The sequence below is a fragment of the Colius striatus genome, chromosome 19, assembly GCF_028858725.1.
Source record: "Colius striatus isolate bColStr4 chromosome 19, bColStr4.1.hap1, whole genome shotgun sequence".
NCBI classification, from domain to species: Eukaryota; Metazoa; Chordata; class Aves; order Coliiformes; family Coliidae; genus Colius; species Colius striatus.
The window spans coordinates 3,495,874-3,520,275 of NC_084777.1; the positions used below are offsets into that span (position 1 = coordinate 3,495,874).

Sequence of the window (24,402 nt, forward strand, 5' to 3'; positions counted from 1 at the left end):
AGCTCCCTGATAACCCAGGTCCCTCTTGCACATGGTGCCATCCAAGAGGCCGTTGATTTGGCTGCATTCCTCCTCCTCTGAGAGAGCACAAGCACCGTAACTCTTTTGATGGGACAGGAAGGTACATCCAGGACAAAGCAATAGCCAAGCAGCAGGGACTGCAGGAAAGGAAAAGGCAGCCAAGATGCTATAAAAAATAAAGCAACTACAAAGACCTCCTAAAAACACCCAAAGAGACAGATATCCTTCAATCAACAGCCATCGTGCCCAGACACTTCGCTCCACTGGCTGTGTTTATAGATTCGCATCTCTTCAGTCATAATCTATGTGCTGTGAGGTTTGGGTGTGAAGCAATCAGTTATTGATATGGGAAGAGGGATGTGTGAGTGTATGGCTTCTCCTCTTCCAGCCCCAGGACTTGGTGTGACAAAAGGCTGCTTTATATTCACTCTTCTACAGCCCAGCCAAGCACTGTGGTAAAAAAAATGAGATGAGAGGTTTCTGCAGCTACTTTGCAAAGAGGGGGAAAATAATATCACAGAGCTCAGGTTTTTAAAGGGGGGAAAGAAAAAGCAGCAGCCCTTCACAATCCCACCTCTCTCCATCCCAGTAAAGGCAGAAGATGACTCTCAAATGTCATTTTCCTATTGTACAGTCAGTCTTTGTATCTACAAACGAGCATTTTTAAGCTTTTTCTTTTGCAAATGGTGTGTTCTGGGCAGATGTTCTGAACCCCCCCAGCAGATTAGAAACATGTGTGAAGAACCAGGAATCTAAACCACACGCTTTTATTAAACTCCATGACTTCTAGTTCCAATTTCATCACATGGAAGTAAATATTTGCTCTCTAAAGTAGCAGCTGTGCGTTGGGTTACCCGCAGTAGATGTTCCATAGATGTACACGTATAGCATGGATCCATGGAGCTGCCCAAGCATATCCCATACTTGCTGCTAAACTCCACAGATGTCAGTGAAGCTGATTTTGCCATTTTCTCTTTTAGAAACTTGTAAAAAATTAAAGATGCAAGTGTTCCAATTCCAGAAATGTCAAATGTAAGGTTGCATACCCTAAATCTCTCACTGTACTGACAGATGAAGCACGGAGCCTTTCATTATTACCCAGAAACATGATGCTCTTCTACAAGTGCCGAGCACGCTTTGCCCTGCAGCCCCATTTCACGCTGCTCTAAGTTGCCCTTTGCAGCCACAGGCTTGCCTTTGTGCTTTGCACATCCATGCTGAATAGCTGAGCATGTATATTTTTAAGTGTGTCACCTACAGATGCAGATGTTAAGCATCTTAAATGAGCTCTTCCTCTGATAGAGGAGGAAAGTATCCAGATTTGGATACTTCTGAAAGACTCTGGCTTCCTAATGACTTTGTTTCCACTTCTGGCATGGGTCATACACTCTGCTAAAGCCTGACATATCCCCAGCAGCTTTCCTCAAGCCAGGGCTTAATCCTTATCCCTGGCCTCTTCCTGTGAAAGCAGGGACGTGTCAAATTGCTGGGTGTTTACAGAGTGCCTGGGCATCAGCTCCAGAGCAGAGCACGCGTCTCCCACTGACCACACGCCACATCTGCAGGGACAGGCCCTGACCCAGCCAGCACGGCCTCAGGAGCCTGATCTTGCCAGGAAACAACCTGCAGCCAAGGGCAGGCACCTTGTCCCACCCAGCCCTAATCATCTTATGGATTTCCCTCAACTGCAGCAGATGCAAAGCAAAGCAACAAGACCTGCTCCTGGTACCTGCCAAGCCCCTGGTCTCAACCCCAGCAGTGCAAGAAGCCACAGAATGGTCAGGGTTGGAAGGGACCTCTAGAGATTATCTAGTCCAAGCCCCTGCTAAAGCAGGTTAATCTACTTCAGGTTAATCTAAATCCACACTCTCAGCTGGTGAACATCAGCTCCAGGCGGACTTTTGGGATGGAGGATGAGTAACTGCATTCATCTACAACAAGCAGCCTGCCGTGGCTCTCCTGACCTGCTGGGACCATCCTTGGCTGACACTTCTCTTGAGAAACCATTTACAGATCTCCTGCAGTAAACACCTTGCCCAAGAACAGAAAATGGGTCAGGAGCTGGAGTCCCCTGGCTCACTGACACTCTCACCAAAGGCCCTAGAGGTTCTCCTAGTTGTGGGATGGAAACCTTGCAATGAGATCTAACTAGACCACGCTACTAACCAGGCTTGAATGGAAGAAATCATTCCTTTGCTGGTTTATTTTTGAGTTGCTGGCTGGGTAAAGGTGTTCCTTCTATTTCAGGGGAAGAGGGGGAAAAAAAAGGTAAGAACTGACTGCAGAGAATCCTTCCAAGGTGACTCAGTTTTCTTTGGCTGCTCCAAAACTCCCATGAACATGGTAAATAGTCTGACTCTCTGCTCCCCTCTCCAATTTTGACTGAAAAATAGGAAACACGATTCTGAGAAGAGCTGGAGTGAGAGAAAAACAGGTTTAGACTCTACATGCAGGGCCAGCTTGGCAGAAGGACTTGGCACACTTGCACCATCTCCTAGCGAATGTGTGAGATGTTAAGGTCAGACCTGGTGTAGGTCCTTAGCAGACCTGCTCTGTGTATGCTCCTCGTGTGGGATCTGAAGTGTTACCTCCCTTCAGACAGGCAGAACCAGTTCTTGTACTGTTGCCAGCATGAAGATCTAGAGCCAAACTGGGTCTCTCCTACAAGGATCCTACTCAGAGGAAATATTTGGAGTAGAATGTACAGCAGGCATGCTAGAGAGATGTTTCTTCACCAGAGGAACAACCCAGCCTTCTGGACACCTCTGTAGCAACAACTACAAGCAACTAAATGTTCACCTCTTATGTATACCAGAAACCACATAGAGACTCAGCTAATTGGAAAGTTTAAACTAACACATGAGGAAGCATTCTCCTCTAATAAATTCATTAGGACAGCAATGCAGCTTTTTGGCTGGTTTCCCCTGAAAGCAAGCCATGTGTGCTCTTTTTGTGCAGCCACAGGTGTGTCTGTCTCTCTCAATAACTCCCGAATCTGATAGCTGATCTCAATCACTTTTGACAGAGGAAAAAGGCTCAAGATAATTAAACTTCTATAAATGTCATGGAAATAGACAACTAGGTAAAAAAAAAAGGCATCGTGCAAGTTCATGTCTGAGGGGAGGCTGTGCAACGAGTTCCCATCTGATCACACAGAGGCATGCTCAGCAAGAACACACCTCTTCAATGTTCCTATGAGAAGCTGAAGCAACCACGAGACCCAAATTAGAAGGAATCTAGACCTGACTAATCTAAAGGCATCTCTGAGATTCCCAGTTCCCACAATAACTGGAAAAAGCTGAGCTGAAGCACCACAAAACAAGCAGTTCTTCTGGCATTTATGCTCTACTTGGAAAAACAAGAAGACCCAAGAAGAATGGAAGAGAAACCCAAGCAACTCCAGGTCTCAGCTAGCCAGCTCCCCTGGCAGCTCTGAGGAACACCATGGAACACAGCAGAGCCCAAGGGTCTGTTGCTACCTGTCATCAGCTGCTGGCCACATTCAGGCTGACACTGCCACCCAGCCAACCTTGGAGAAGCCTTTACCCAAAGAGTGGCTTTTACATCTGCACAACAGACTTATAATCATTACTGGTTCTCCAGCAAACACACTAGAATCAAACCCTTAGAGTTCTGGGGTTTTTTTCTGTATGACCACAGAGCAGCTTGTCAGTCTGTGATTTCTGCCTTCAAACTCTTCATTTGGCAACTTCAAAATCAGCATTTATGTCATACTCCACACAAATTACAGCGTTGATCCCTAAAAATAGAGGCCCCACAACCACCATGTGCTCTGTTGTCACTATCTTTACATCAAATAGCTCCAATACAACCTTTATAGCATGGTCACTAGACAGCTGTTGGGTTTTCCCTCTCAAATGCTTAGCCAGGAATAGTGTAAATCACAGGAGAGCTTTGAGAGGAATGCTTTAAAAACTGCTCTAAGATGGTAGTGTTGAGGTCATGAGTATTCTTTAATAGATGCCCCCACCATCTGTTTACAATATCAGCACCACCAGCTGAGAGGGACTTCACAGCAACAGGTTATTCAAAACCACCAAAAGCTATCTAGCAGATATCTATCCACAATTTAAACACAGTTTAATTTTTGTTCCTTTTCTTCAACTTATTGTCTATTCCAAAGGGTTCACAAAATAACAACTGCCAATAACTCCAAAGCACAAGTCTTTTGTGCAGTTCCTTCTGATTGTTTTCCAATGGGAGCTGATTTGGCACAGGTCTATTCACACGGTGTGGTTTTGTTCCCTAATTGAAGCATCAAGGCAGATTATGCTTCTGAAACCCTGCAAGCAGCAAATTAGACTATTAAGGAAAAATAAATCTCTTAATGCTTGCTCAAAAAGTTTGCTTCCATGGATATGCTTAAGCAGAGCAACTCAGGAGGTACGTGGCAATGGGCTTTTGCAACCACAGCCTCCCCTTGACATTCAAGGAAAGACGGTTTAAAGCAAGGCTAAACTAATGGGACAGTGTGGCAGGGTTGTGCTCTCCCCATCAGCAAGTGCCCTGGGCTCAAATCCTGCCAACCAGGGATGCTGACTGCTGGGAAGGGAAACACGGAATGCTGGGGGTTGGAAGGGACCTGCAGAGCTCACCCAGCTCAAGCCCTTGCTAAAGCAGGTTCCCCTCGATCAAGTGGCACAGGAACGTGTCCAGGTGGGTTTGGAAACCTCCTGAGAAGGAGCCTCCATACCCTCCCTGGGCAGCCTGGGCCAGGGCTCCCTCATCTCAACACCCAAGATCTTCATTGTGCTTAAGTGGAACAGTTCCCTGTCTCTCCTGAACTGGGGAGTCCAGAACTGGACACAGGACTCCAGATGAGGCCTCACCAGGGCAGAGCAGAGGAGGAGGAGAACCTCCCTCAACCTGCTGCCCACACTCTTCTTGATGCCCCCCAGGATGACACTGGTCTTCTCTGCACACCCTGCCTCAGCTCCCGTGTGGAAGGGAGGAGAGGGCAGCAGCTTGCACCCACACCACTGCCCTTTGTCAGGGGCCAACTGCTTCAGAGGTGCCCCGAGCCCAAGGGGTGAGGGCACCGACACAGGTCCCACGGGGCAGCATCCTACCAAACTCACATTCACCTGGAAAGCTACACTGACTGATGGCCTGCACGTTGTGGGAGGCATTTCCATCAAGGGAGGATTCTGTCAGCCTGACCTTCCACCGCCCAGCACGGAAAAACAAAACTAAACCACCAAAAAACCACCACGAAGGCCCAGCCCAGGCCTCTGAGAAATGAATAGGACACAATGAATGGATGTCATTGTCTATCATGATCTGCCAGCCCTTTAACTAGCAGTTAATAAAGCTAAGAGGGAGCGAGGAGGAGATGAAACAATGTGTAGTTTTGAAATAACCCCCTCATTTTGCATCCCGTGTGTTCCAACCAGCGCTGCCTTTCTGAAGCATATGCTCCACATCCCCCCCTCCACACAACAGCCTCAAAAAGGGATTTCCTCATTTTCCTCAATCACATTCATTAGGAATCCCTGGAGGAAACCCAAGTCCCCATTTCCCCTTGTCCTCCACCGCTCTCTGAGCACCAGAGCAGCCCAGCTCTCCCACCAGTGCCACCACTCTCCAGATCCCAGTTGTCACCGTCGCAAAGGTCACCCCCACAGCAGCAGGGCCTGGAGCAGCCCCACAGGCTGGCTGGTGTCCCCTTCCCCAGTCTGAGGGTCAGCCCTGGGCAGTGCCTTTCCATCCAGGTTGCTTTGCTGACAGGAAAGGAGGAAATTGCAGCATCTTCCTTGAGGCGATGCAGCCTGGAGGGGAGCACAGCCTGAAAACTCCATGTAACCCCAAATTAGAGCCCACGAGGCTGCCAAAGGCTGCCCAGCCTTCCCATTGCTTCTTGTGGTCACCAGACCTGACCACATACTCAAGTGCCCTATTTTCTTTACCATTTCATTTAGTGCTGCATTTCCCCATCCAACCTCATCTCCTGATGTCACCGCATTACCAGGGGCCGATCGCGCCGTTCCAAGTTCCCTCTTCCCCATCCAAACCAAACAATCCCCTAATAACGGAGCTAAAGGGCTGACTTTTTCCCTACAGTAGTTATTTTTTTCAATGCCATATGTGTGAAGCAGGAGGGATGGTTTCAAAACAGATCCCTCCCCTCCTTCCAAGCTGCGCCGCAGCACATCGCGGCGTTGCTCGTTTGTCTCTTCCCCCTCCGTGCCCAACGATGCTGTTTCCTGGCTCTGGTTTCACGTTGATTTATTTCCCTTTCATCTATGGAAAAAATCAAATGAGGAACGAGCTCAGCTTCTGCAGGCTGCACCGCCCACACGAAGCTGGATCCGCCAGTGTGTTGTAATGGGGGGGAGACTCTCTCACAGTGGAAAATATGTAGCAAAGCGAAGCTCTTGGCTTCAGTGACACGGCTGAGAAGGCGCTGGTGGAGCTGTGCTGAGCCAAAGTGGAGGCAGTTGCTCGGTTTTTACTCAGCCTTGTGTAAACAGGGTCGTGGTGTCTGCCTGGGAGGTGTTGATCCCAATGACCCGGAAAGCTTTGGGCTTCGTTCTCACCCCTGGCTACAATGGAGGTGGGGGATAGAAAGAGTCTAGGGAAGGTGGTGAACCGTCTCGAGGAGCAGTTGTCTTGGTACAGAAAAGGAGGTGGCAGTGGGAAAAGAATCCAACCCAAGGTCTCCATCACACCTCTGACCATTCGTGACGGCCAAACACAGCAGATGGCATTTCACAGCTCCATCAGACAAGTCACACCACTGCTACAAGGGCAAAACAAACAACCTGGGCAACCCCACGCTGCTGCTCTGTGCATTTCCCACCCTCTCCTTTCCTCCCTCCCTAAACACTAACAAAACTCCAACATGAAACCCCTCAGACAGCTCCAAAGCCTGTAGCTTGTTTTAGAATGCTCCAGCCTCCCCCAGTCTGGGCTCACTTCCATCACTAAAGGGTGGCTCTTTGCTCCAAGCAGCACATTAGGGCTTCCTGCTCCCATCCCACAACAGCTGCAGTTCTTCTCCATCCTAAGGTACTTAAAAGCTGCACACCTCTTGCTTTTATTACATTTCTTTTTCCTCATAGCTGAATTAATCTGGAAGCTGAGCTGCCCCACAGATGGTCTTTCCATCCCCCGACTGCCACAACCCCAAGATCCACCCTAAGGTTTTATCCTGCGCCCTCCACACCGAGGTGGCTGAGGATCAAGGGGTTTGTATACACAGAGGCTTTTAATCAGGACTTGGAATGTTTCCTGCCCCAGGAGGTAAATACAGAATCCAGGTTTTATGGATTAAAAGGGATTGGGGAAAAATAGACTGCCAAAATTATCTCAGGATATAAGTGGGATTACATGCTTGGCTGTGGGGATATCTGCTGACACACTCAAAATTCAACTTAACACCAAATTTTGGTTGGGAAAGAGTTTTTCCTGCATTTGGCTGGCGACAATCACCGAGCCATGGAGCACTGAGCAGGACACATCTGCTGGGACCACCCGAGAAAGCAGCTCTTGTGCAGGTTCCTAGGGCCATTTCCCACCATTGCTGCAAATTTGGCCAGTGCTGCTCAGAGAAGAGCTGAAAAGGGGCAGCTGAGCATGTGTAGGCACAACATCTCTCACACATACACCTTTCTCCCTCTTTCTTCAGGAAGCTGGACTGTGTCTGTTGATATCCACACACTTCTCACTTCCACGCTTCACAGTATTTCTGCAATCATGTTTCAACACTGGTAATTGCCCATGAAAGATAACTTTAATTCCTGCAGGAGAATCTCTGTGCAGCATCTCCCACCTTGAATTCAAAGTGCCTTGTGTTCAAACACACCACCTTGCCTGGCTCCCATAGCCAAGTTAATTGGCTCGCTACTCAAGCTTTGCATCCTGAGAAAGGGAGCTGGGTTTGTACACCCTACAGCCCCAAGAGCACATGTGATGTTCAGCCCTGAAGCGTGGTTATCTGGACAAAACCCATTAAGGAGCAGGAACGGATGCAGCGTGACCAGCGTGGTCAGCAGTAGCTCAGCACCACGGCTCAGATTTCAGTGTTCTGAGCTGGAAAAGGGTAAACATAATTCACTGCTAAATTTGCTTATGCAAGGCATCAAAGCCTCAGGAAAACCTTGCTATGTTTGCAGACATTCCAGAGCAGAGAACAGTGCACAAAAGTAATATTCACCACAAGTTCTCCCATCTCCCCACACATTTCGCTTCAGTGGCCAAGGCACTGTTTGTTCAAGCAGACTTGACCTTCCGAACCACAGCCAGTGTGTGGCTACGTGTGGAGAACAATGAGCCCACGGTTAGAGACTTTTTTCCATGTTCTTGGAGGGAATAGAAAACACATATACACACAAATACACATCCAATACTCTGCACAACTCATTAGGAATACCCTCTTCCAGCTCCTGTCCCCAGGGTGATGTATTTATTGTGAACATATACATTCGATCCTGCTCGGCTCTGTCAAAGTGAGTTGTACACCTGCACGCTGGGGATGTCTGGAGTGGGCTAGGATTTTCCTTTGGGCTTTGGCAAGCAGCCCAGACTCCCTTAAAAAAAAAATAAGAAGGCCTCACCATGTGTAAGGAACATGTGTTTCATTTGTACGTACCTAAATGACAAGGGAATGGGTTGAGCACAAAGTCAGCTAAAGAGGCTTCTAAGTTAGGATGGTCTTTCCTGCACTGAGTTTACTCTGTCCTCACTGCAATGAGAGGCTCTCTACATAAAAACCCACCTTAGAGAAAGGACAGGCTTCAAGCAGTGTCCTGCAAAGACAACAGCAATAAAGACCTGAATTTCCAAAGCCACCTGGACACGTTCCTGTGTCCCTTGATCGAGGGGAACCTGCTTTAGCAGGGGCTTGGGCTGGATGAGCTCTGCATCACATACTGTAATCATCTTGAGCACTGCCAGGGCAACAAAGACACAAGCCCACTCCCCTGCCTGACCAGCTTGTTGCAGAGCCCAGTGCTCACCATACTCTTCCTCAGCACAGCAGCTCTCAGACGAGCCTGTAGTTCCTACAACACTTTGCTCCCACGGTGCAAATCAATCAAACATTTTGTGTACAGAAGAGGATGCTTTTCCTATCCACAAGCTTCTGTTCCAGAAATGCACTTTAATGCAAATAAGACTAACTGGTGTGTTACCTCCCACATAGAACAAGGTTCCTGAATTAGCAGGGAAGGGGGAACAAGGCCTGATTTGGGCCAGCAGCACGCCATCACGCTCTGCCTTCAATAATCACTTTTCCATATTATATAGCAATACTGCCAGTAAAGTTCAGCTGGAAACTTCTCCCCAATAGCCTGAGTATTTGGCTTTCCCCCTACCCTCAAGCTGAAGAAAATCATATTTCCTGAACGTGTCTGTTTGCTCTCCTCTTCAGTGCCTTTTTAACAGGCCCCAGGTCCCTTTGCACTGCCTTCTCTGCTCCCGAAGCTCTATCCTGCTGCCTGCTTTCTGCAGACATCCATGTCACAACTGGCATGATGTCACCAGAGAAGAGCAGGTTTCCAGCATTACATCACCCTGTCTGGGCTCAGCAATCAGCCTTCTGCACCTCAGAGTTTCCATGGAAGAAAAGAGCCTCCTCCTTCGTCCTCCCACTATCCAAGGGGGGAAGCAAACTACAAACGAAGCCATCAGCTGAAAGAATAATGACACTACTCCTCACAGCATCCATCATGTCTAACGAGCCTGCCTGGGTTGCTGCCTGCCAGCATTTAAATAACAAAACTCTTGCCAGGTGAATGTCAGGAACAACCAGACACAACTCAGCTCCCCAAACCCCACAATCCCTGTGGCGGATGGAAATCTTCTGAAGGATGAGCTTTGGCTTCCCAACACTACTCAGTTTTCCTCATCAGCAGTTGCAGCTCCCACTCTGCAGGAGGTACCCTGGGCTAGAGAAAGCTGGGCAACAGTAAATCTGAGACTGTGAAGATGGTGAGGGTCTGGAGCATGAGTTTGATGAGGAGTGACTGAGGGAATGGGGGTGTTCAGCCTGGAGAAGAGGAGGCTGAGGGGAGACATGAGCATGCTCTGCAACTCCCTGCCAGGAGGCTGTAGTAAGGTTTCTTCTCCCCAGTAATAAGTGATAATAGGACAAGAGGAAACAGCCTCAAGTTGTCATCACTCTGCCTTGTTTTGTAATTACAGCACACATCATGTATTAGTGATTACAAAGATCCAGAGGAAATTATTCACATTAACTAATGTCAGTGCCTGAAACTGAAATCTAGACCCCCAGCAGTCAGAGCCCATTTGGCTCAACATAACGCTGGAAAAGTTAGAAGCAGCCCTCATCCAGTAAGAGACATCCATTCCCTTGAAGATCCCACTCAACTGCTGAAAAAACAAAGGCTCCTGTAAGACTGGGGCTTGACTCTTGGACAAACTGCAAGAAGCTGTAAGGCTGTGCAGTTTCTAGGTTGATGTTTAACTTGGCCGTATTAAAAGATAAATGATGCACTGCATAGCTGTTAAACATCAATAAAAACACTTTTATGGTCTGTTTGAACAATAAAGTACATCTCCCCACGCACTGTATGCTGTCAGAGGCCTGGAGGCACTCAGTACCAGCAAACTGCAGTAATAGCCCACACATACCAATGCACAGTTTCTCTTACAGTTTATGAAATGGAATTTACCACTCACCAGAAAAAAAACCCCCAAAATAAAAACGTTAGAAACATTACATTTGTATTTTGTGATCATGACTAATAAAGCTACACCACTACAGGCAACCCTGACCCAGTCACAAAGCTTGACTGCAGTCCAGATGGCTTAAACTTCCAATTACCCAGCAAACCAAAGTGAAAAACAAGAGTCTCAGCAAAGTGTATGCAAACAATTCACCCAATGTTTCCACCCAAACCCTCGCTTCCCTCACTGGCACCTGACAGACAGAGGTCAGATGAAACGGTGTCAGCTCAAGCATTGAAATGAAACCACCTGAAGCACAGACTAAAACTTTTACAAGCTGTTTTGCAATTCTTATTCTGGACCTGGTCCTGCCCCTCCCTCTGTTCAGACATGCTGATAAAACCAGATGACGTCCCTGGGCACCTGTGTAAGACGATGCTACGTGTGAGACTTTGCCAACTGGAGCCAAATCTCACGTTTGGGTTTTGATTAGACTGACTGCATCACTTGGACTCTGGCACACACAAAAAAAGCCCTCCCTGTTAATTGCAAACCCATCCAGAGACATAACCTTCAATAATTGCAGACATTTTCTAGGCAGTATTGCTCTCCTGGAAGAGCCTAGTTTTGTGATTGAATCCATATGTCTCCAGTGCACCATTTTGCTAAAGAGGATCCCTTTGAAAAAAAGAAACAAGCCACAAAAGCAGAAGAAATGACGAGAAAACCAGCAACTAAATAGAGACTTATTAGGAGTCTGGGGAAAGCTCGAGGCATCTTCAATAAAGAATCCTAATGCTGCCTCCAAATGTTTTATTTTCCATCATCTCACACCATGGTATATGTTGGTGGTGTAAAACATCGACTTTTTGCACTCCCTGAAAGGCTCTACAGCAAAAGAGGTGAAATCAGATTTGGCAGGGCCAGGAAAGCAGGCAGCCAGAACTGTAAATTAGCTTCTTTCAGCAGTCTGCCGAGGTAGGGAAAAGTACAGGGGGAACATGTCTCTGTTGCACATTGTGACAGAGAGATTCAGGTTAGTATAAAACACTAATTAAAAAGATGCTTTATGAAGGCTGATAAAAACTGAAGTGTAAGTTCTGCCCAGATCCTTCCTGACCCTCTGGACTATGCCCAGATCTTGTAGAACGTGGGTTCAACCACACACCTGAGAAGCTTCACTGAGCTCAATGGAGCCCGTTACAATGCCTCTGGTTTGGAGACAGAGGACTTTGTTGTTCCTTCTGTAAACAAATAAATAAGTGTCCCTGCAGGCTCCATACCTTGCCACTGCTGCTTGCATTTGTACAAGACAACCATTTATATTTGATCAACAGCAGCTGAACACCAGGCAGCAGTGTGCCTGGTGGCCAACAGGCCGATGGCATCCTGGCCTGGATCAGCAATAGTGTGGCAGCAGGGCCAGGGCAGGGATTGTCCCCCTGTGCTGGGCCCTGGGGAGGCTGCAGCTCGAGGGCTGTGATCAGTGTTGGGACCCCCACTCACTGCCAGAGGGACATTGAGGGGCTGGAGCATGTTTAGTGTGGAGAAGGGGAGGCTGAGGTGAGACATCAGCACTCTCTACTTGACAGGAGGTTGTGCCAACAGAGGGGTCAGTCTCTTCTCCTAAGTAACGAGAGACAGGATAAGAAGAAACAGCCTTAAGTTGCACCATGGGAGGTTTAGACTGGAGCTGAGGCAGAACTGTTTTACTGAGAGGGGTGTCAGCCCCTGTGCCAGGCTGCCCAGGGAGCTGGGGGAGTGCCCAGCCCTGGAGGGATCCCAAAGCCGTGGTGCTGAGGGCTCAGAAGTATGAAGGTTGGACTCCAGGAGCTTCAAGGGCTTTTCCAATCCAAACAATTCCATGATTCTAAGACCCTCCTGCAAAAAGGAACAGCAGATAACAGCTATGCCAAGGCAAGCTTGGGGCTAGATGTGAATGAGACACAGACTCAGAGCTGGGAACGGCACATTTGCCACCAAGTCCAAAATGTTTGCAGTTACCACTAATCAGGCTTTCCCCAAAGCCCACTGTACTACTGGTGTAACTTCTATCCTCCTGCAACAGTACATATCCATCTGACACGTTAATAGCAGCTCTGCCTGCAGAAGGGGAGCCCTAAATCTCTGTCCTTAAACAAAAAAAAGCACCACAAGATGCACTTACAAGTATAGGAACATCTTTTCATTTGTACACCTCCTGCTAAAGCAAAAGCTATTGATCCAATCCTAGAACCTTGGAGGCATCCAGGAAAAAGTAATGTACAGAAACTTTAGAAACAAAAGCACTTTCCAGAGCTGGAAATGCTACAAGCCAAGAGCATGGGAAGGGAGGGAGAAAAGCCTGACGATAGTGAAATGAAATCTCGGATTATCAACCACAGTGATAATTGTTTTTTAAGTGTAAACAAGGCAGAAGATGAAAAGAGAGTTGGCTTTTCAACCCAAGAGCAACATAGCACCTGAACAGCCCCAATGTCTCAGCTAAGCATTGAAGTGTCTATTCTGCTTTGTCTTGTTGTGCCTTGAAACACTGAGCAGCCCTAAGAGCACCTCTGGCACGCTGCCTGGGCTTTCTGGCTTGACCCAGCACAAATTGCTTTCCCTCCATTTCTGATGTCTTGATTTCAGCAGTGGTCTTCAAAAACACAAAGGAGAACAGAAAAGAAAAAGCACTGTCCTTTCAGCATCATCCAAACTCCAGCAGCACATCAATTCTCATCCCAGGACAAGCTCTGGCAGAAGCTAATGGCAAGTACTTTGTCAGTCCCTCATGCTCTCAATGCGTTGGCAGAGCAGTGACTGCAGGTGTCCAAGACCCTCTTCACTTTGCACCTTGTTTGGCAGGACCAGAGGAAAGCATTTGGATTTACAACACCAACTAGACCAATGAGACGGAGTTATGGCATTCAAATGGACAAATTAAGCTCCTCTTGTCTCCAGTGGAGCCAACAGTGAAGGGCATAAACCAACATACACGTGCACTGAGCTTTTCCACTTATGGGAAAGCTGATTTCCCCCCCACATCAGTACCAGACACTACCACAGCTGTGGGTTATTTCTCTGTTCACTGCTGCAATACAGCCACTTTCAGGTCTGAAACACAGCACCAGCCAATCCAGGATCCACCACTAATCCAGGATCTGAACTTTGTTTCAACCCACACCTGCTAAATGAGAACTTCAACCCAGAGCCAGCTGAACTGCTTTTCCACCAGACCACCACACCACAGCAATCAGCAGATTGGAGGTCACATCCATGTGGTCCTGGGACACAGTGGTCAAAAGGATTAAATGAACTGCACACTAACAGCTAAATATATCAAAGTCTGACCAGACTTTGGTTAGAGGTGGGAGAGAGACTGTATTTGAGTCTGATTGCTTGCCCTGAGGGAAGAAGCAAGCCCCAGGGAGATAGGTGTTGTCCTCTGCACCCAGCATCAGTTGTGAATGGAGCAGAAATTCCTTAGCAGGAGCATCTTCTGAGGATGATATGAAATGAAAGGCTACAAAGCACTCAACTAGCCCACAGCTATGGATGATGGGTATGATACACAACAGATGCATAACAGCCAAGTCACCCTCCAGTGGGTGAAGCTTTGGCCTGACAAGCACTCAACATATGCTCAGCTCTTACACCAGCCCAGGCTACCAGGGATCAGCCCAAGCAAGAGCTGACAGGTCAGCCCTGGGATCACCACTGCTGCCAGCAGAGATGGGCTCCCAGCTTCCCATTACCCCCACAGGAACTGATGGGATCCAGCACAAAGGGGTGAGTCTCCACAGCAGGCAGGGCACTGGCAGCTCCTGCAGAGGAAGATCACCCCAGCGTGTTTCAGAAAGCCTCTCAGGGTTTCAGACAGAAGATGCTTTGCTTTCTGGGAAAGGGACTTTCCTAAGCTCCACCCTCTCTGTGTTCCTGTGCCTGACCATTAGACTGTGCTAGGACTTGGTTTCTAAGATATATTTAAAAAGAAAAAGCACAACAAAAGAAACCCTTAATCCCTCTAAAAATGAGATAAATTCACATCTCCTGACTTCCTTCCAGCACTGCTCTAGCCACAGGAACCCTGCTTACTGCAGCCTGCAAACGGAGAGAAAGTGTTTATCCTGCACCATGGGCTATTTCTTTTCTCTCTCTGCAAAAAGCCCTTTGCTGTCTCACAACAGCATCCTCTCAGTCCCAGCTTGAAGCCGGCTGCCACTTCCCAACCCCAGCGCCAGAGCCTGTCCTTACATTTGTAAACTTCTGTTTTCAACAACAGTTCAGCACAAAACTTAACTTGTAGAACCTAGGCTCCAGGCTTGGCCCCTTTTCAAACCTACCCAGCATTCCCCCCCAGCCCTACAGAGAGATCCACACAGCCTCCAAACTAATTGAATTTTAATGAGGGGAAGTCGTTTTTCCACTGGAAGAATGTTGTGCTAGAGAAACACTTTGAAACTCCTCTAACCTTTCCTGCCAGGCTTTTTCTGCCCATCTGGGTGCTTGATCAATGAACCCAGCAGAGCTGCTCAGCTTGCCACCCCAGCTAGACCTGGAGCTTAAATAATCACAACTTTTAAAACCAAACAAAAAGGGTTTGGGGTTTTGATTTAAGTCCTGACAGGTTATGAATTCCCACTACTCACAGCTCTTGCTGATTCATGCTGAGACACAGCCCTCCCCAACACTGCCTTCCATCCCACTCCCAGCTAACTGGGTTATTTTACTTTCCAGCAAAAGCAACTAATATGTAAGAGCCAGGCAACTCCACAGGTGCAGAAAACACTGGGGAAGATCTTTATAGCTGAGGTTTGCAGAGCAGTTGCCTACAGGACAGCTTCATCTCATCATTCTGCATCCAATCCAGAAACCATCAGCTTTCCAGGAATACATGGCTTTAACAGCTTACACCCATTGTTCTGAGCCACAGTTTTCCCTACAGGGTTTCTGCTTAGGCTTGCAGAAAGGAGAGAGGAGGAGCCAAAGGAAATGAAGTTGCTGAGATATGAAGGAAATTAGGTTATAGTCCACTGCCTTCATGAAAGCTATTAATTACATTCAATTTAAAGCTGCTGGTATATTGATTAGTGTGAGGGGGATATAATGAAAACCCTTTGTCTGATGAGGATGACAAAAGGAACAAGGACAAATACCAGGACTAGAGAGGGGTTGTTTTTGATACACATGCTGTGTAATATCAGCACATCTAAGGGAGAAAAAAACCCACTTGTTAATTGTCCATCTCTCAGTAAGTGCCTGCAATGATCTTGTAGCTGCATCTTGTACACAGAACAAGCTCCAGCAGAGAGGGACACCTGCTCTGTTTTACTCCACCTCCCAAGATTGAGATTTCACAAGCCCACTGAGCTGGTGCCCCTAGATAAGTCCTCTTCAGCATGAGTGCTGTGGCTAGACCCATGGGAAGGGCTAACAGTGGAGCTGGGAGAGCACTGCCACCCATCAACATGTGTTCCCCTGCTTGGCAGAGGAATCAGTAGCCCTAAATCCAGGTGAGGTCTAAAAGCCACCTGGAACGTCTCAAGCCTCAAGGGCACTTATGGAAACCGTGTTACACTGCAAAATGAAACAGTCTAAAGTGCAAGCTCCCTACCCAGTTTGCATGTGATACCAAGTTCAGAAGTGGACCTGCCAGATCCTTGGGTCCAGTGTTTCCCCAGAAAAGCTCACCTCCCTGAACTCCCCTTAAAATACAGCATCCACTGCAGCTGCTGGAGGTTTGGCAGAACGTCCAACACTTGTGAAAGTCACTCTGGTGCCCATTAAACCCAGCTTTTACTTTCCATCTTAATTGTTAAACTCCCCAGGGAATGTCTATTAATTTAATACAGTTTAGAGGTTCAGCTCTAGCTCTGTAACTGGGATTTTGGCAGCAACACTCAGTCTATGCATTCCTGCTCTGTTTACAACAGCCCAGCTCCCAGATGCTGGTAATGTTAAACAGACTGGAACTTTCCTTCCGAGCGACAGCGAGATGCAGACAGAGAGCTACAGCTTTAATTAGCCACCCATGGAAGATGTTGCCCATCACTTGGCTGGGTTGGAGAGGCCCATGAGATACAGCTCTTCCTCCACATAAATGCAATAAAAGTAGATAGAGATCAATAGGTCTTAGTTTACAGTCCACTGCACCGGCGCCGATTTCAAGGAAACAATTGGAGCTCGCAAGAAAGATCAGGGACAAGATTCTCATACACATGAAAGCCTCAGCAGTGCAGGAGGAGCTGAGATTGCTAGTGAAATGCATATATTAAACTGCTGAACTCCAAGAAGAACTTCTACCATATGTACCTTGTCTATAAATAATCCTCTATCTCTCTGGTTAAATCAGAGGAGCTCATGGGAACGTTCCACTCATCACGATTTTGGTTTGCTTTTTAAAGGCAGTTGCTGTGTGGGAGGTGACAGCACTGCCAAACAAGTTGTTGAGGAGAGTCCCCTCATATCCTGGTGCAAGAAACCAGGAATCAATGGCCAATGCACTGGGAAAGAGCAGATTTCTATAGCCCCAGAGTGAACTGTGACTTTCAAGGGAGCTGCTGTCGTCAGCTTTCACTTATTGCCCCAGCAACTTTGTCTAAATCATAACACTGGAATGAATGAAAACTCAGTGAGCCCTTCCCATGCAAAACTAGCCAAGTGCACAAGAGCTATAGACCTACAAAATCCCAGTGTAGGGATTGGTATAGAACCCCAGCAAGGGTATAAAACCAAAGGACCAGAAGAGCTCACACCAAGAGGACGTGTGCCCCTCTGCTTTCATTGTCACTAGAGGAAAATAAGTAATGTGACAGATGCAAAAATCCAACACAAGTTTCAAACATGAGCTGTAAATTCCTCATCAACCAGACCCCAGCTCATCATCTCCAAGGAATCCCCAGGAGCTGTTCACTGTCACGACTTACCTCAAAGACTTCCTCATCCAATATCCTTGTTCCAAACACAATGATGCCATTGACGTCAATGATGGGATGGTCACTTCGGTCCAAAAACTTGGTTATCTTCTTTTTACAGTCCAAAATCAACGTGACATTCTTCTTCTGCACACTGATAGCTACTCTGTGCCACCTGGAAGAACATAGTCCACAAATGTGTTACACAGAGCCTTGGGCTTTCAAGAACGAGTTAGCTGTTGTATAACAATGAAACTTTCATCAGCTTGTGAACTGCAAACCTTCATCTGCAAAGCCAGGAAAATCATCCTTGGGCAGAACCTGAAGATTTCATTTGAAATAGAAAAGCTGTATTGACAGATGATGCCCTTCACTTCTCATCCCTCTAAAACCAGTAGGAGAGGGATGGTTCTGGCTGCAACCAGAGGCAGAGAGGAAAAAACCCCACACCAACGACTCCCTGCCTATCTCCCATTTACACCCTCATTACCTGCAAAACACTCTGTGTGGATTTTGCAAGACAAACTGATTTATTAAGGCCCTTTGCAGCAAAAGCCAACAATTCCTATCCCCACAGGTGCCAGACAACTTACACTGACTGGTACACAATTCACACTTTAGATCTAAGCAGTATTTATTCACCCAAGGACAAAGTTCAAGAAGGGACACTGGGCAGTAGTCAAAGGTGTGTATGTACATTTAGATATACATGACTCCTATTTTACACAACGTTCAACATGCTGGTAATGAGAGAAACAATGCACTTTTTTTTCCCTTTGTGCACAAAATTTCACTTACTTGCCATCTGCTAGGTTAATGCCTCTAAAGAGAGGATAGTCTTCTGGGCCTGGCTTTCCTGTATGGTCTTCATACAGGAATACAGGAGATCTACCCATCTCCACACCAATTTGCTGGATCCCTTGCTCATTGTAAATTGAGATCAAGAAGGACTGACCTCCTTTCTTCGCTTTTACAGTGGTTAGAATGGAGAAGTCCTCTGGGAATGGGGAAGCTGGAGGGGAAAAGCAAAGAGGTTAGTCAGGTTTCCTTGAAAATGAATCCCTACAGAAACAGTCCTGTTGTCTAATGACTCGTGGGGAGACCATTGCTTTAACCCTCCAGATGTGTGCACACACACCAACCCTAACAATTTATATAAGGTTGTCAGTTAGATCTTGTGTTCCCTAAAGCCTAATTGTGATACTGGGTTGGGATGAGCTGAAACCAGCAAAGCCCACGTAGAGCAGTGTCCCCCAAGGCTTCCCACTCTAATGGTACATTAAAAACCCAGGTGCAGAACTGAGCACCTCTGAGGATCATTCATTTATTCATCAGAAAGCCTTTTGCCAGCCTGTTACAGAGCCAAAAGCCACCCCACCTTTGAACTTGCAAGCCAAAGATGGTGAGGGGTCTGCTGTTTTAGGATGAGATCATGGTGCTGGAGAAACAGAGGTTTAAATCTGTATTATTTCTGCCCAGCCCTTCCTTAGTGTGCTCTACAACTTTTTAGGAAACAAGGCAAAAACTTTGCTTCATATATCATGAGATTCCCAAATTAACTTAAGATGTCAGAGGGACAGAGGAAATTCAGCATCCCATGCCAGTCAGACACACATAATATGGAAGAGTTTTATTTGAGGGAACAGAGAAGTTGCATCAGGTTTGCTCTGTTCCAGGCAAGAACACAGCATTCTGTGGCTTTGGCTTTCAGGTTGGTGCTGACAAAAATGCAAAGTCTGAAAAGAGAAATGACTTTGGCAATCAGCAGGAGATGCCAGTTTGGCACATTAAAAAAATCATCTAACAAATCTCCCAGCTTTTTCCCCACACAGGAAAGCTCCCCTGTCTCATCTCTGATGACTCCTGCCTGTATTTTTGCAAGGTTTGGAGGATTCATGCCATTTAAGTATTGAGCAGGTCCAGTCAGTATAGAGGCAACACTGTGCAGGGGCAGGATAAACCCCTGCAATGCCAGACAAATACACTTGGGCATCAAGACACATCCTGGGCAGGACACAACTCCTCTGTTTGGGTTTTCTCTGGAAAGATGAGCCCAAACTGAAAGGCTTAGATGCACATCCCAAACAGGAGATCTTAAAAACACCAGAGGCATTAGTAAGAGAGCTTCCTTGAACAAATCATTATTGGAGAGGGACCTGTGGAAACAGAGGGTACCTAGATGGCACAACCTCCTCAGATGATGCGTTTCAGCAGCGTGAGACTGGCAGGGTATCTTTCCTTTAAGGTCCAGGCATTCAAAAACAAGGATTGCATTGTACCTCTGGGTATCTGCTTGGGAAATCTTAAAACCATGCAGTGCAAAGTGGGGCAGCCCCAGCATGGGCACTGCGGGGTGTGTGCTGGGACTATCTACATGTGTGGCAGCTGGCAGCACGCAGGGGAGGCAGCCACACAATGGATTGTTTTTAAACTGCAGAGCCACAGCCATATGAACCACAAAAAAAAAGTCAAGCTCCATGCCCATAAGCTTCAAACAGATTTCCTTCACCCCTTTATGCTTCTCTTCGATGCTGTCCCAGGGCTGCATAAGGGATTTTGACCCAGAGAAGGGACAAATAGGAACATGGAGATGGGGAATTCTTCCAACCACAGCAAAGTCAGCCAGTTCACATGCAAAGAGGCCACGAGCTCAGCCTCTCCTCTTCTGCCTGGGAGCTGCTTTTATTAACAAACCAGTGCCTTAAATGCACCCAGCACCACAGCAGTGCCTTACAGCACCAGGCAGTGGAGGAGGCAGTAGGCACGAGCAGGCTGGGCTGCATCAAAAACCAGCACAGCTTGTGTGAACAGAGGACACTGGGGGGGATATCTGAGGATACCTACAGAGACACACCAAGTTAACATCCCTCACCTTAGTTAAACATTTTATAACGAAGCATCAAGCACTATTCTGAAGAGAGGGCTCGCAGTCAGTAATTAAATACTTGATTTCCCTCTAGGACACAGACCCAGATTTTTGGCAGAGGCAGGCAATCTGATTACTGTGCCTCCCATAGGATGCTCTGAGCTTTATCTCCCTCCTGCTGTATACAAATCCTCCTGTAGAGCTGAATCAGGACCATACGCCTTCCTGGTTCCAATTACAGGCTCCAGTTTTGGGCCTTTTATGTAAAACAGTTCACGTCCAAAATTTCATTATGAAGCCACAATACAGTACCTTTCAACTTGGACAAGCTGCCAACTCATTAAAAAGCTGCTTTTAATTTTTTTTTCATTATTATTAAAATGTCTCCATGGTGATGGGAGTTTCTCAACCCAAATAACCATAATGGATGAATTATAGTTGACATTACTCTGTTACTGCTCTGCTGTCCTGGCAAAATAACAATGCCTTCACTGTCATAGCTAGAAATGGCCCAGGCTATTGAATGATGTATGAAAATGCATCCACACAGACAGCAATACTAATAAATACATCATAATAAATATATGAAGCACATAGAAATTGACCCAAATCCCCTTAAAGACAATGAAGACACTCCCCTCAACAATGGGTTTGGGATTAAGCCCTTCTACTGGCTTCCCTACTTCAAATGAGCTCATGCTGAGAGATGCTGCACATCCACCTCGTCGCTTAACAGCACTGCACTGATGCTGAATTTGGCTCAGGCCCATGGCCAAGTCCTTTCAAATTCACTACACACAACCTCCTGCAAGGCAGCAACAGGTTAAGACCCCAATTCTGCAGATGGAGCCATGGAAAGAGCTGAAAAGGTCCAGGGTGGGCACAGATTCCTCCAGCCCATGCAGCTCCCTGCACAGCACACTGATGCCATTGGCTTCACTTGAGCAGGCTGCATCTGTGGTGTGTCCCAAGGTGCAAAAAACCCCACATCAGGCTGAGTGTCGTCTTTCCTGAGCTCCATGAGCAGTGATTAAGGGTTTTGGTACAATCTCATGGTCTTCAAAATAGCTGGGACCTTCTTCCTAAACCAGATTCTGCAGGTGCATCCAAACACAGCCTAAAACACAGAGTCCTGCTGCTGACTGGGAAGGACAGGAAAGCTTTAGCTGCTTAATAGCAAGAAATGAGCAGAAGCAATGAGCCGATCCAGATCCTGACACAGACACAAGGCAGATCTGTTGGGGAGATGGTGTCATTTCCAGAGCCACTTTCCAAAGGGAAACAGCTCTTCAAACAGTGTCACCAGCTTCTGGCCTTTTCCTTCATCTGAGGAAACACTCCATTTCAGCAAGGCTTCTCTGCCTCAGAGGTGACTGCTCAAGCTATAACAGAGATTGTCAGGCTCTTAAGTACACATATATATGCAGACACCCACAAGCAGCATGGAGAATACTGAGCTTGCTAGAAGAATGCAAATGACATTCTGCTGGTTGTCACTGAAAGCTTGGCCTTTCTTGTGTCTGCTGGAAGAGCAGTTTTTGCTGGGAAGGAGAACTTGTTTAAGGAACAAGGACAAAGAGCCTCACAGCAGATTCTCTTGCTCTTGGGGGCTTGAAAAAACAGACAGGCTCTTATATAGATACATCTTGCTTTGTTGGCTGTGGAAGCAGAATGCATAGGCCATAAAATTACCATCTTAGAAAAGCACCATCTTTTAATTAGCACAAAATATGATGTGCAGTGTACATTTGCCTAGGGTGCTCTATAACAGAGAGGCAAAGTTATTCTGCAACCCAGCTGCCTGTTAACGTGAAATCACTGAAACCACATTTCCCCTGGTACACTGCACTGCAATTACTTTATCTTTATCTCCTCATTCATCTGGTGGTGTAGCTTGAAGTTGCATCTAGTTATGGAGATGTACTGAAAAAACATCTGTTGATCTGATGGGAAGCACCAGGGGTTCTTCACATGGCTCTTCCTATTTCCCTAGCAAGCAGCAGAGAAGACTCAATGACTTTGGAGATATGTGGAGAGGGACAGAGCTGTTTCCATCACCCCATGGTAGTCCAGATGATGAAATGAGTGAAAAGTTGCTTGATGACACCAAAGAAACACCAGCCAGACCTTCTCACCCAAGGAGACAGTACATGCAAATCAAGAGTTCAATGCAGACATACAGGTAGTAAGGTGGGACAAAGGCAAGGAAATCTTCTACAATGCTGAGTTCTCCTCTATGACCATGGCTCAGTTCTGTGTGCTGTCATCTTGTGTTAACCTTTGCCACAAGTGCTGTCATCAAATCTCTTTGCTACATTAATTAGGCAGAACATTCCATCCCCGACTCTCTATCTTGGGGTCACCACTCTGTTGGTTTCCATAACAAAGGCCATCAGGCAAGATTTCCCAGTGGCTACAGCAACTATTGCAAAGCTCTCAAATCCAGTTGTCTGTTCCAAACTGGAACCATTTCCTTCAAGACTTTGAGGCTGAAGACACCAGTTGGGTCAAAACTTTGAGGCAGTTCAGATATGTGAAAAGAGAGGACGTTGAAATGACAAACTGCATACTGGTTAGGTTGAGCTGATCAAGAGGGATGGACTCAGGGGACACAGCAGGGCCCTTGCAGCCTGTCCCTCAGATGAATATTCCCCATATCCACAGGCACTAGCCTGGACATGAAAGCACAACCTGGCAGCAGGGTGCAGTTAGGCATATTATGATATTATCTATAGTCAAAAAGACTGTCCTGCCCTGGACAGCAATAAAGACAAATACAGAGGCTGTTCTGCACTTCTGCAGGCATTAAGACAGAGTGTTAGGTAAAACTGAGCAGCTCCTTGGCCAAGGGTTGACCATACAAGGAGGGCTACCAGCCTGCAGCCCAGGCACAGCTGCTCCCATCTTTAGGTCAGGCTCTCAGTTTGTATGCAAGACACAGGGTATGCCCCCCCACACCATGGATTATACATAATTCACCTGATTATTGCCACCACAGGATCATTATGAAGTCTGAAAATAGCCTGAGTGGTAACAGGCAATGAAGGAAATAAAGGACTGAAGGATGCGAGTGCAGCAGCAGTCCAGCCTTGTGGGCCACTGACAGACTGGGTCTGATGGATATTGTATGTTAATTAAAAAGCACTGGTAGTGGCATGCCACATTACCTCTGATTTAGCTAATGCATTCTGTGTCATTAGTTCTCTCACAAACACCAAAGTAGAAAGTGTCTGTCTGCTTTGCTTAAGTCATCTACTGCTTCACAGACAAGTTACAAGCAGCATCTTCCTGCCTTGTTGGTAAATCTTCCTCAGCAAAGGCATATTTCTCAGCAAGCCCAGAAAGTCTGCCATGCCTGCTCCCAGCATCCCTGCACTCCACGTGAAACAGGGACACAGCAGTGCTCTTACATGGCTTTGGAAGACTTCTGATGGTGACCACGTGTTCAAGACTGAAGCTCTCAGGCAATGAGTAGTTTGGGTCCATAATGCTGCTCTCAGGCTATAGTTTGGGTCTATGAGTCCAGTCTTTTTGCAAGCACATTTTACTCTACATAAATGATTGTCCCTTGGCCTGAAAAATTCAACTCCAGAGCATCCTCAGTGACCAATGAAACGGTCAGTAGCCCACACTTAGTGAACTCCTGCATCTTAGTGGCTTTTTCTTTATGAACCTTTGATTTCTTCAACTTCTCCTGGGACATCTGCTCTTGTGGGGCAGTCTGTTATTTTTACATGGTGATTATTTGTGTTATGAGACACCACAGCCACAGAATAAGATCCCACTGTGCTTGGCACTCCACAAATGCAGAACAAAATACTGTCTGCGTTCCTTTGCATCTTCCAAGTCTCCCTCCCCAGCTGGATGTCACTGTGTGATAATGAGACACTACAAACTTTCTAATAAAGGAGGGAACAGATGTAGGCTTTGGCCACATCTTCTGCAGAAAAACCCACCACCATGTGCAAA

At 46.9% G+C, this 24,402-nt stretch overlaps 1 protein-coding gene across 3 annotated transcripts in view; it reads right to left on the reverse strand.

The window, feature by feature from the left end:
* COL5A1 (collagen type V alpha 1 chain) overlaps positions 1–24,402 on the reverse strand; it is a 150,171-nt gene that overhangs the window by 91,543 nt on the left and 34,226 nt on the right. For all 3 annotated transcript variants that reach the window (XM_062011591.1, XM_062011590.1, XM_062011589.1), the window contains exons 3-4: positions 18,366–18,579; positions 17,580–17,742 (exon numbers count right to left, since the gene is read on the reverse strand). In XM_062011591.1, coding sequence (XP_061867575.1) covers positions 17,580–17,742; positions 18,366–18,579 — 377 coding nt within the window. The remainder of the gene's footprint in view (positions 1–17,579; positions 17,743–18,365; positions 18,580–24,402) is intronic.